Below are 13,651 nucleotides of genomic sequence, written 5' to 3'. Positions count from 1 at the left end.
GTTACCCATACTCTTCTCCAGTAGGCAACCAACCTATAATGAGCCACATCCCTGATGGTGTTACACACTAGATCCATAAACAGTGGAGCTAAAGGGGTCGATTGTGGAAGGCCAATAATTGATTGTAGAAATTTATTCTGGGCCATAACTAGGCTGCCCGCATTTGCATAACCCCACAGCTCAGCTCCATAGAGTATCGAGGTGCCAATTTTAGATTGATAGAGCTGGAGCACAGGTGCTATTGGTTTGGTGAGGGACTGTCTATGTTCCTTTGCTAGGGCTCCTGCAAGTTGGGCATGTCTAACTGCTTGTTGAGTAACCTGCGGCTTCCAGATAACCTTCTTGTCTATTAAAACACCCAGGTAGGAAAAAGTCTCCTTTTGCTCAAGAAAAGTGTAATCCATACCATGATCAACTTTTTTATGAATGCGTGTTACACTTCTGTAAGAAATTAGGTTATTAGTTGCAGAGGATGGGAGTCCTTCAAAAGTAAGTCTGCAATTGTGTTTTTACTGGGAACCAATTGTAGCACCTGATTCTCTCAGGGTAGCGAAGTAGAGCAGTCCAAACCCTACTTAGGGAAGGTGGTGTGGGCTAGTAACCCCAGCTTGGTGGTATGCAACAGCAAACCTCAAATAATCATTGTCCAGACAGTGATTTTTGTTTATAAAAAGGAAAAGTACTTTGTTCTCTCACCCACTCACACACACTACTAAATACTATACAGTAAATTACAAAAATATGCATTCGGGTCATCCTTGTAGTGGCAACAGGCGGCTTCTGCACCTTTGACTATATAGGGGGATTGAGGAACTCAGCACTGCCCCGCTGAGCTGGCCAATTTCGAATGGGTAGAGCACAACATAATCTATCTGCACAGGAAGTGGCATCGCTGGATTTCCCATTAGCTGTGTAGGGTCTAACTTGCCTTGTTTCCCGATTGGTATTTGCGACTTTGGGAGGCATGTCATGCCTGTTTGGACTCCTCTAATTGAGTCTGTTTAAGAATCTCTTTGGTATAAGTTACATTTCTTCATACGATTTCTGATGGTGCGGCTTGGTAGACCGGTTCACCGTCAGCACTTTGGCTCTGTAAGTCTAGCATCGACAGCCGCCTTTTCCGATTAATCTCAGTGTGGTAGCTAATGATGTTGCTGCTCAGGGTTGCCCTAAACGCCCCACAAAAAATCCTAGGGAGGACACCAAAGCCTGATCATATAGGCCCTGTATTTGGACTGTACCAGCAAGCCAGGTGTCTAGGCGAAAGCTTTAGCTTTCACTTTCCCCGGTTGTCTCCTTCGCCAGTTCGATTGATGAGGGATCCGACCAAATTTACCTTATCAGTTTCAAAGTTGGGGACCAGAAATTAATCCAGCCTTGAGAGGGACCTGTGGACACCTGAGTAGAAGGTGTAACTCTGGATCTAGTGCCCTCCAGTAGCCATAAAGTGAGACAGTACAGTCAGTTGTGTAGACCATTGTCCTTGAAGGCTGGAATGGTCTCTCTCCCAGTCAACCACATCATTGTAGCTCCCCCAATAAACGTAGCCTAATGGACAGCTGTACTAAGAGTGCCCTTATGATTTTAAAGCAGCTCAATAGCGGGGGTGTAGGCAGGAAGATCAAAGCAACCTCCAGCAGGCCTGTGATCGCAACACATCTACCTTGTTTATTGCACCATGTGTGACCCTTAAAGGCCGGGAAGCCCCTATGAAGAAGAATCAACAACCCCGCGATCCCTTGGCGAAGCCTGCATGGTAGACTTACGTAAAGCCCATTCTGGCCAGAAAGGGACATTTATTGCATAGTAGCTGGGCCTCCTGGAAAAAAAGAGAATATGTGGAGGGTACCAATGTGTTGCTTCTAAAACTGCACTCCGCTGAATGCGTTTCAAGAGACCATTCACATTCAATGACGGGAGCTTAGATTCTGATGGCCTAGTATCTCTGCCATTAGAATGTGTCTGGCTTTCATTGACTGCCAGTAAATCTTTGTATCCTTTTCAAATCTCTCTGCCTGGTTCACAAGACAGTTTAAACCCCAGAAAAGTGACTTATGTGTTCAAATTTAAATGCCTAGTCTAACCCACTCCACAGCACTCTACTTTATGCAATCCACTCTATGCCACGGCACTGTATACCACTCTGCTGTACTCTACTTTATGCAAATCCACTATGTGCCACTGCACTGTACACCAATCTACTGTACTCCACACCACTCCACTTTACTATGCCACTCTACTCCATTCCACTCTACTGTAGACCACTCTTTGCCACTCCAAGTCACTCCAAGTCACTCTACTCCATGCCACTCCATTCTACTCTACTCCACATTGCTGTACAACATAGCTAAAAGACATTAGCAACGCCAGCGGCTCTTGTGTAGGCAAAACCTATATTGGCGTTGCCAATGCTTGTTGACTGAGGCCTCATCTTGCTGTTTGGTTTCAGAGGATGTTCTGTTGCATAAAAAATACATGTAAGATTCAAAGCTACGGTTTCAAAACTAATGACAAGGACACATCAGCTGGTCGATATTTGTTGATGTTTTTCATCCTAATCGGTTGAAGAGCCACAGCTGACTTCAGTTAATTGTTTGAAAAACATGATGGAATCAATGAATGTAGTTAAACATCTGCTTGATGCTGAGATGAACAATATTGTTTGTGAAAAAAAAGGTCCAAAAAAAGAAGAAGAAACTAATGCATGGACATAGCATTCATATCGCTTGGGTATCAGAATAACCTGAAACTAGCATCATGAACGATATCTTATCTGTAAGCGCTCGATAAATAGTTCTTTTGGCAGGCAGGAGTTCTGTACAATGTGCTCACAGGACCTCACAAATGCAGCAATCCAGCTAGAACAATATTTTATATTTGATGCATTTTTTGGGACCGAGAGATTATTTTAAGGATCCTGAACCAAAATAAAAAAAATACAAGTTGGCCATCTATTTTTTTGAGCTAGCAGGTGATTTAAGTTGATTTTATGAAATCATGGTTGATCTTCGTACATATGTAAACACCATGCTGTAACTTGTGACTTTCCGGTCCCAGTTCATAGACAAATCCTGCTTCAGCACATATTCGGAAGTTAAGAAATGTGCTGCAGTCACTCACCCTCCCCAAGATGCCTTTCAGTGATGATCCTATCTACAACCAGTGGTTCAGCTATAGCCACACTCTGGTCATCAACCTGTGCTACTGTTTTGCGATTTGAGTGTGTAGCTAAAATGCAAAGATGGCTCCTCGTTCTATTAGCAGTGACCAGGGATGGATAATATTGACCAAAAATGTGACGGGCTCTGCTTCCATTATCAGTTGCAACTATGCCAGCATTGAAGCCGGGTGTTTAGAACTGCCATCCTGCAAGTTTGGATTATGTGACTGGAATGGGCGATGAAAGATAGAAAGGTGGGTGTGACGGTGCAAACACTTTCTGCACAAACCGCCCCTATTATTTTATGTGTACGTGATGAGCAAGGTGAGATTCTTGTTCCAAGATAGCTCAGTGATTTGTGCGTTTGCTCCTGATGTCTGTTTGACAATAATCCGGCTTGGTCAACTGCGATTTTCATTGCTGTGAGATTGGGTACCATTATATTGTGCAATAATAAGATCTATTTATACTATATAGAATTGGCTAAATTGATATTCAGGATATCAGGCGTGCTCCATTTATGCATCCATGGTCTGGAACAACATCCTATGGATTACATCATGTTTGCTACAGTTTATGAGAAAGCTGACAACAACCCTCTTTAAAGAACATTTGATCACAAGAGACAATGGTCTGTCACCACTCTCAGAACTCGGCAGGCCCACCAATGACGTAGTGACTGTATCTTTACTTTTGACCCTGTACAGCGCTTCAAAGCTCTTCTTCGCTTAATACAAATACTTCACACATACAGCGCTTTATAAAAGTCATGTTGTTGTTATAATCTAAACTCATGGGGACAGTCTTGTTCCTACCATACCCTACTGCTGGATAGGTGCGGTGATTTAAGTTTTGTGCCAAATCAAGGCAACAGATTTTCCTGGACGATTACACTTTTCCGACCCCCTCCCAACATCCTGATAGATGTGTTTATCCTTAACGGTCCATGCAGGGTTACAGCCTTTCAGAAATGAGACTGTATCATCCAAAGATTAAATTGCTGATTTACGTAATGACCTCCTTCACTCTTAAAAGTTTGTTACTTAAGAGGCACTTTTGCACAGACTACTTTATTCTGATAGATACTTCTTTCCTCCTATTCCTAGCCTTGTGAATTTTTTTCAGGTACCCGAGTGGATCTGGAAAACATTCCTCCAGTAGTAGCTTCCAAGTGCCATTAGGTAGTGCCATGCAACTCCAGCTGCTTCTCTACCTGTGTAGGGAGTAACCACGCCGTCCACTCCTGTGCATTTACTGCAGCTGTTTGGCTACCTTACTTTTTTTTTTAATTCAAATCATTTTTATTGCGGAAAAGGAAAACAAAGAGAATACAGTACAATAAGGCTTCAAATACATAGATTGAATCAGATGCGTTGCTCGACAACAATACACAAAACTGAAAGAAAATCAAATCACGCTTGTCTGGTGCTGCCTGTAACAGGACTACATGAGGATAATTACACAGACAAAATAAAGAAATAGAAAAAAGTACAGTTACATGACAATCCAAGCTATCAATAATGAGGTCAGGCACAGGACTCCGCAGTGAATAGGCCCGTCACGGAAGTATGCAGCATGAAGTATTACATCACGGAGGATTAAAATGAAATGAAGACATATCAAGTGATTTCCAGAGTCTCTTATTGGAAGGTCGGCAGATTGCAGCGCCGGATTATCTGCTCCTCTCAGGAAGGAGAGCCAATCCTGCCAGTTTTTAAAGCTAACTTCTGATGTGTTTTTCCATTTACACAAAATCACCTTACCCGCCAGTGTTAGCATCAAATCCAAGAGTTGGCGATCCTGTGTGTTCGGTAATTGTGGATCAAAAGCTCCCAATATAATGGCTACCTTACTGACATTAACTTGTACAGGGATAATAGCTGTCTTCATCAATGTCAGCTAAATTATTCTTCCTCCTTTTGTATGACCATATTTTGTGCATTTGTCAGTTATAGTTTAGTGACTTACTAAGTAACTGCACTCAGAGCCTAAGTTAGACTCTCCACATTTACCTACATAGAATTTTGGGATAAAATCTATATGTGTGAGATTGAGGAACACACCAAATATTAAATAATTAATAATTTCATAACCTCAATTTGACACGAATCGTATAAACTCCTGTTTTTATTGGTCAGTTCTGACAAGTGCGAAGGTGGACCTTTCCATTACCAGTTTGTTGATAATGTTTACCCAATCTCCAAAATGATGTGTAAATATTAGTTTCCTCATCTAAGTTGTCTTTGTTGCTCACCTTGCGCCTGTTAACCCAGCTGAGCACACAGACTTTCAGTGGTCTGAATCAGTTCTCTGATTTCTATTTAGTTGTGCTGGGCTGTTTCACTCTCAAAACTGCTGCTCTTTAGACTCTGATGTTGATCCACTGTAATCCTCTGTACAGAAGTCTCTATAGCTACTCATGTATAGGTGTCCAGAAGATGGCAAAAAGTCTTTCTTTTCCCTGCTTCTGAAGTCTTTTAAAGCAATCATATATATATATATATATATATATATATATATATCAATCTGGTTTGAACAGTCCCTGCACCTCCTGCAACAGCACGGCGAACAGAGACCACTCCGAATCCCAAAATTTCAGGCAAGATCTTATTTATTCAGCCAAGTTAACAGAAACTCCCGGTCTATATATATATATATTGTACATCTGTGGCTGAAAAAAATCCAGCTTGACGTCTTGCATTGATTAATAAAGCAAATGTGTGCATTAACTATCAACACACCTTGAAACGGCACAGTTCTTCAGCTGTGACAGAAGCTTTGTCATAATATTGGAATAACCCCTTCTCTTCTGCAGTTTGCCACATCCTTTAATACTGCTGTAACAGAGGACACTACACCGAATTCAAGGAAGAGTTTGGATTGACAAGAATTAATTGTTCTTCAGTATTGGATCATGTATAGATGTAGCTGGTGTTGGCTGTTTGAATGTTCCCATTCGTCAACGTGGCCAGAGAAATTGAGTTTGTAACACATTCTTATGAATATACTCTTTTTAAAAGTCAGTTCAATATTTTGTCCCCCAACCGTTCAGTGCCTGTCCCTCAGTCACCTAACCTTCCTCAGATTCTCAGTGGGAATCGCCAGAGCTCTGCCGTATTCACACCTTTGTGAGGAATCAGAGTTCGCTACTGACTTTAGGCAGCGGCTGGACATTTTGATTTCTAGTACTGAACCAGTTTGCGCATCTGTTTTTAAATGTTTCAACTGATACATATAGAACAGAAGAAAAAGGAAGAGGGCAAACACAGTCATTGACACATTTAGATTTTCACCCTTACTATTATACAATTGCGACTTCTGCTTAATTTTCTTTAGCATATGGAAAAAGATCTATAACGGTAGTGTAGGAACCTGACCAGGCAAAGCAGAAGGCTAAAGCTTCCCCTAAGCCCACTACACACCTCCAGATCCTAAGTTCCAGCAGGGGGAGGCAGCAGAGTTCAAGGTAGGGGATCCCTTCCAGACCCAACTACTCTGAGATGACACTGATTCTCTTAGGAGTATTCCTCTGACTGTAGGTCTCTTGCTGTCTGTCTCCAACTTGGGTGCCTTCTTACCCAAACATTGATAGTGACATCTAAGAACAAGATGTTGAACTCATTAGAGCCCAGCCCTTTCACTTCTGGATGAGATTTTGTACTTGGTGATCACAATAACTGAGTACACCCAGTCTTGTGATCCACTTGAACGTATTTTGTGCACCTGGCAAAAATGCGATTTCAGCAAGGGGCATTCCTCCTGAATTTGTCAGTAAATTTGACATAGAAGAGGCTGAGGGTAGACTCTGTTCACACAGCCAGTCAACTAAAGACTGTTGAAAGGACTACGTTGCATGTTTCCTCCAATTAGGAAACGGCACTGCAGTTCTTCCCAACCTAGTGACAACTGTTTGACCAAATAATTCCTGTATGATCAAATACCCTACTTGGACGTCATCCTTATGATAGCTATCACATTGGGCAGGAAGGTGGGTGATACTGGTTACCTCGGCTGAGGAGCAGTCCTCAAGTTCTATCTTGGAAAAAGTCACACTCCAAAGTTCAAATAGGGTCTCTAACTTCCACCCGAACTATATTTTTATATTTTTAAGTTCACCTGAACGCAGAGGGAAGCATGCCTTTCACACTTTGGTTATAAAAAGAACACTCGGCATGAGTACAGAACAACATTTTCAGAAGCTACAAATCTTGTACTACTTGGTGAGCTAGTTTACAATAGCTTGTAATCTAAATGAATGTGACTTTATAAAGGATGCACAAACCGAACAGAAATCGTTACAGTTAACTTTTTCTTGTCATAAATGTATAAGCTTGGATAACTTACAATTACTTGTTTGCAGGAATGTGAACACAATAGTTTTGGTTAGCAGCAACCCTTTGATCCTCTGTATAAAATCTTTTGTCTTTTATATAAAACTGTCTGAAAACGGGAATTAAGCATTGGAAATTGGATTTTCATGTGGGCTAGCTGCATGACACACTCTGTATTTTCTAAAAGACAATTTGTCTGGTCATTCTTATTCTTTTTCTGATTTTATTTTATCATGTCTTTCCTAAGGTATCAAAGAAGTGATTTTTATGTCGGACAAATATCACGATAACCCTGAAATGAAAGCTGCAAGACGGATGTTCGATTTGACTGGAATTGTGTACAAGTAAGACTAGAAGCACTGAACGTGTCATTGCTTTAAAAGTTGCTATCTGTGTGTATAGGGATGTATTATGCTATGTGCTGGACCATTTTAAGCAAAACAACTAATCTGTCAGATACACTGAGTTCATGCAGGTGCTATCCTCAAGCCCAGAAGTCAGTTGGACGACAGTGAGTTCTAAGGGGGCAAAATTGATGATGTTACTCGGACTGCACTGCGGTCTTTTCTTAAGGTGTGGCATCCATGTAATACCAGCTACTGAGCAATACTCCCATGGTATATAAATGTCAGTCTGTTGCCAGCTGTTAGTATAATTTTGTTTTTTTTATTTACTCTTACTGGGTTGTGTTCTGAAAAGCTCTGACTATCCTAGCTCTCACTGCCCCGTCTCATTCTTATGTAATATATTTAGTTTAAAATAACTGCGTTAAGTTAAATTAATTTTGAATTTAATTTCCGCCCTACCCTTGATTAAGAAAATATACGTATAACACGATGAATGTTCAACAACGAAGTTTTACTTAGCTAAGATTTACAGCCGACAAACACACACCAACGACAGCAAAAACATTATCAATCTTATATTAGACAGGCGTGCTGTCACCTGCACGACTCCATCCAGGGCTATTCCTTTGATTAGTGACGATCTCTCCCCACTTCCTCCAACTACTACCTTTTATATTCTAACAACAACTTTGTCACATAGCTTTCTCGCTGTCTTCTTGGTTAACATTTAACAACAGGTCTGTCTCATCTGCAGTCTTCTTATCGAATCACCTGCCATGCTTATACGTTAATTATTATGGAAGTGACATGTCTTTGCTACATCCGTAGTTTCCTTCCTACACGATCTCTTGCCACGGCTAATATGCTACTTTGGTTAGAGTTTAAGCAACATGTGCTTGTCAAATACACTATCCTCCCCACTTGCACACAATCCTTCTCTACGTGCTCAGATCCATTTTTCAATAGAGTGTATTTACTTAGCTGTGATTTCATCTCTATAACTTTGGTTGTTCGTAAATGTAATTAGTTCACTATACAGTAAGGAAATTCAGTCTTTTTACTTTACCAGAGCCTTTCTGAATCTAATTTGATTTTCACTAGTTTGTTAAAGGAAAATAAAACAGCAACAAAACAAGACTACCCATTATTGAAATTTCAACCGGCCATTGGAGACTGTGGTAGCCAAGGTAGAGCCAAATGAAAAACTGAAGTGAGACTGAGATGTATGATGTGTTTTCATTGAGTACATAAAAGTACCAAAAATAAACATTCTCAAAGGCCTTTTAAACAGTAAGTCCCTCATTACGAGTGGCCCTTTATTTGATCTGGCAGTTCCAGTCCTCGCAGAAACTGTATCCTTAGGAGTCCGAAAAATCGTCTTGTGACAAGTTAGACCTTGAGGTTCTGGCTATGAGTGGCGAATAAGCACATATATCGGATTCTAGGCATTAATTTCCCCTGTTTATTCCTTAATCTTTTTTTTTTTCTTTTTTAAGTTTCAAAAAACCTTTATTGAATCATAAAGCATGGTACATCAATGCATAAACTTCGAGTGAAGACATTAAGCATTATAAAGCATATATAGGTCATCTTCCCATGCTGTATCGAAGTAGGCATTAAACTAAATGGAAATGGATAATCAAAGGTTACCTTAAACCCTCCCTCCCTCCCCTAACATAACATGGATGAATTAGCAGGAAGCAAATGTCCATAGTAGTCCGGAAGTAGTCCACATGCATAACAGATGTACAAAGAGCGATGTAAGGGTGTCGTCCATCTTCTGTACCTCACCCTCCCAGTTGCCAGTAAGGAGACACAATAATCAGGTCACAACCCCAACATATAGGAATCAGTATTAGGCCCAGTCCCGCTTGAATACAGAGTGAGCAACACATGCAAATACAACCCCAATAGCCGGTAAACAGTAGCAAAGTGTAAGCAGATACGGAGTTACTCAGATGTTGTAGTGAGCAGCGCTGCAGTGGGTAGAGCCTCCCCAACCTGAATGTCCCCGTCTTCTGCACTCAACCTAAGAAGATATGCCGTGAGTGGTGCCCATATGTCTTTCGGCTGTGAGGTAAGGGGAAGGAGCTCAGCATAGTCGTGAAGCCTCTCTTGCCAAGTGGACAGGGAGTGAAGCCAGCACTTAAACTTGGGGGCGCGGCCTCTGCCCCAGCGGCATGCGAGTAAACGCTTAGCAAGCAGCAGACTCATGGCTAGAAATGTTTTATGTATGGTGACTACAGATTGCGTTAATCCCAACAGTGCCATGAGGGGACAGGGGGCAATTGTCACACCGAGCATGCTCGTGAGTCCCTCAAACACCTGATCCCAGTATCCAGCAATTTGGGGGCAAAGCCACGCTAAATGTATGAAATCGGCTCCAGCGGCGCCGCATCGAAGACAGCAATCAGTGTCCCTTAAGCGAAACTTATATAATTTGGCCGGTGTGTGATAGAGCCTGTGAAGAAATTTATAATGGAGCAGCCACAGTCTATTGTTACTGGTAATTGCGTGTGTTTGAGTGCAGCTGGTTTCCCACTGTTCGTCAGTAAGGGGCGAGTCCAAGTCTCTATCCCATTCCAATCTAGGTCTAGCAGGGGAAGCGCTGGGCGCATTCAGCGCGTGTTTATAAAGCATGGATATGACGTGTCGAGGGGCCTCAGGTTGCACCAATGCATGAAGTGGGGCGAGTGTATCAGGTTCAGCGGGGAAAGAGGGGGTCAAGGCTCGCACATTCTGCCTCAATCTGGTAAATATAAAGGTATCCATGACAGAAGGTGTCACTTCCCCGAAAAACTGTTCCGCCGTGCGGAATATACCCTGTACATACAAGTCACCCCAGCAGCTTATTTTAAATTTACGCAACATAACATGACATATTACTTCACATGTAACTTGTAGCCTGGGGTCATTAAGCAAAGTTAAATTGGGCGAGTAGACGAATGGGTTACCCAGTCCATTGAGAAGACGGTCCCATGCTTGTACAGTGCAGTCCACAGTGGAAGGGTCACGGCTCCTTTGACTGACATGGGTATGAATATAGCCAGTGGGGACAATAGGGCCCATATAACCGTCCTCTACGGCCAAATGAGCCATATATGGTGGAGGGTGATACCAGTAAACCGCAAAATGGGCCTGCGCGCAATCATAATATCTCTCAAAATTGGGGACTTCGAATCCACCCAGTTGGAAAGGGAGCATAAGAGCGTCGAGGCTGAGTCTGGCTTGTTTGCCTCCCCATATAAGGCGTGAAAGCTGGGAATTGAGGGTGCGGAAAAAAAAGGCGCCAGGGTTGTATGGGATGTTAACAAAGAGGTAAAGCAGCTTGGGTAGTATGTTCATTTTTATCAGCGCAATGCGGCCCGCCATGGAGAGGGGAAGGTGGAGCCATTTCGAGATGTTGTCTGTAATCTTGTCCATTGCGGTGCCATAATTGTCACACATCATTGCTTCCTTGTCCCTGAGTACATGGACACCCAGATATTTCACCTCATCCTGCTCCCACAGCAATGGGTAGTCGAGCGGGAACATGTGCGTATTATCTGTGAGTGGAAAGACAGCAGATTTGGACCAATTGATCTGAATTCCAGTGACACCTCCAAATTTAGTAATTTCGCGTAGTATCGGGTTTAGATTCACGCTGGGTTTCTCAATGTACAAGGTGATGTCGTCGGCATATAGTGACACCAGGAGAGGCCGGGAGCTATAGATGAGGGAGCGGTGGTTGTGTTTTTGCCTAAGTATTGCAGCCAAGGGCTCAATTTCCAAGGCAAAGGGGATGGGGGATAGTGGGCATCCCTGTCTGGTCCCTCGCTGGACATGAAACGGAGCGGCTCTGGACCCATTGAGGAGTACAGTAGCAATGGGCTGATGATAGAGGAGTTTCACCCAGTCCAGGAAACTGAACGGTACCCCCATATATTGTAATGTACCTAGCAAGTAGTCCCATTCAAGGGAATCAAATGCCTTGGTGGCATCAAGAAAGACCGCAACGGCATCACATTTGGGGTTGAGATCTTGGATCACGGCATGGAGTGGGCGGAGATTGTGGGAAGTAGCCCGATTGGGCACAAACCCTGCTTGGTCAGGAAGAACTAAGCGTTCCATGAGGAGATTGAGTCTCGTGGCTAATACCTTGGCTAGTATCTTAGTGTCATTGTTCATGAGGGAGAGGGGACGGTAGGAATCGCAGTGTGAAGGGGACTTGACGGGTTTAAGTAGGGAGGTAATAAGCGCCTCCCTCATGGTGTAAGGCAGGCTGCCCTCCAGGGCCGCGTAGTAAACCTGTTTCAGGACGGGGGCCAAAATGGGGGCATATAGTTTATAAAAATCAATAGGGAGGCCATCAGAACCTGGGGCCTTGCCGGAGCGCATACTCATAATGGCGTCCGTTATTTCCTCGAGTTCCAGGGGGGCATGTAAAAACTTCTTTTGTCCCTCACCAAGCCACGCCAGCGCGACGTCGTCGAAATATGAGGAGAGGTCAATAGGGTCCCCTCTGTGTGATGTGTACAGTGCATGGTAGTGGTCCCGGAAAACACGGAGGACATCAGGGAGGTTTCTGTGCATGTCCCCATTACCATCCTGCACCTCAGTGACATAAGTGGTAAATCTGGGGGGCCTGACAGCGTTCGCCAGACCCCTCCCCAGTCTGTCTCCCTCTCCGTATATACGCGCCATGTATGGGCGCCCCAAAAACTTGCTCTCTGTGTCCGCCACCTGTGTGTATTCAGAAATTTTGCAACGTAATCGTAGGAGAGTGTCGGGGTCATCTGGGTTGAGAGCCCTGGCCCCCTCTAGTTCCTTTAGCTCAGTTTCTAGTTTGTGCAGGTCAGTGCGCAAAGACTTTAACACTCCGCCACCCCTCGAGATGCACCATCCCCGGACAGTAACTTTAAAGGCTTCCCAGACAGTGGTCATACTATCCACCGAGGAGATGTTGCGCTCAAAAAAGTCGCGAAAATCTTGTTCGAGTTCGGCCTTAAAGGCCGCATCTCGAAGGTGAGCAGGATTGAGACGCCACGACAAGTAGGGGGAGACATTCAGGGGTATCTGGAGCTCTACAAGGACAGGAGAGTGGTCCGAGAAGGTGCGTGCAAGATGTTCTGCTCGGGCCAGCCAGGGAGCTAACCCAGCAGAAAGAAATACATAATCGAGTCTTGCCCAGGTAGCGTGCAGGGAAGAGTAATGTGTGCCTTCTCGTAAGGTAGGCTGGAGGTGTCGCCACGTATCTATTAGATTGTTATCTGCTACGACCTCGCACAGGGTGCGCTGCATGTTAGTGTAATGTGCGGGGAGCGGGCGGGACCTATCAACAGAGGGCTGCATAGCAGTGTTAAAAACCCCGCCCAGAGCAGCGTGAGTAATGCCTAATGTGTGTATCTTGCTCCACAATACCCTCAGGGCAGACGGCTGGTCTGCGTTGGGGCCATAGAAGTTGCCAAACAATACATCGTGCGAGCATAGACGACCCCATACTAGACAGAATCGACCCTCTTTATCAGTGTCGCACCCTGCAGGTATAAAGGCCACTCCTTTTTTAATCAATATCGTGACCCCCCTAGCGTAGTTAGAATACTGGGAGAAGGTGCGACTGGAGGCCCATCGAGTTGCGAAGGCAGGGGCCCGGCCGGGGGGAAGGTGCGTCTCCTGCAAAAGGGCAACATTTACGCCCTGCCTGTCAAGGTACCCTAATATCTGTCTGCGCTTCCTAGGGTCGTTTAGTCCTCTTACATTCCAGGATATTAACCTGATAGTCTGCGCCTGATCAGAGCGGGTCATCCCGGCTGAGGAAAAGGGTATGGCAGAGA

General features: G+C 43.9%; 1 protein-coding gene across 2 annotated transcripts in view; it reads left to right on the top strand.

Annotated features, from left to right (window-relative positions):
* Positions 1–13,651, top strand: part of DCTD (dCMP deaminase) — a 202,915-nt gene that overhangs the window by 146,659 nt on the left and 42,605 nt on the right. For both annotated transcript variants that reach the window (XM_078678925.1, XM_078678926.1), the window contains one exon: positions 7,739–7,835. In XM_078678925.1, coding sequence (XP_078535051.1) covers positions 7,739–7,835 — 97 coding nt within the window. The remainder of the gene's footprint in view (positions 1–7,738; positions 7,836–13,651) is intronic.

This window comes from Lissotriton helveticus, chromosome 2_2 (assembly GCF_964261635.1).
Source record: "Lissotriton helveticus chromosome 2_2, aLisHel1.1, whole genome shotgun sequence".
In the NCBI taxonomy this organism is placed as follows: Eukaryota; Metazoa; Chordata; class Amphibia; order Caudata; family Salamandridae; genus Lissotriton; species Lissotriton helveticus.
This window is presented reverse-complemented; position numbering and strand designations above follow the sequence as displayed.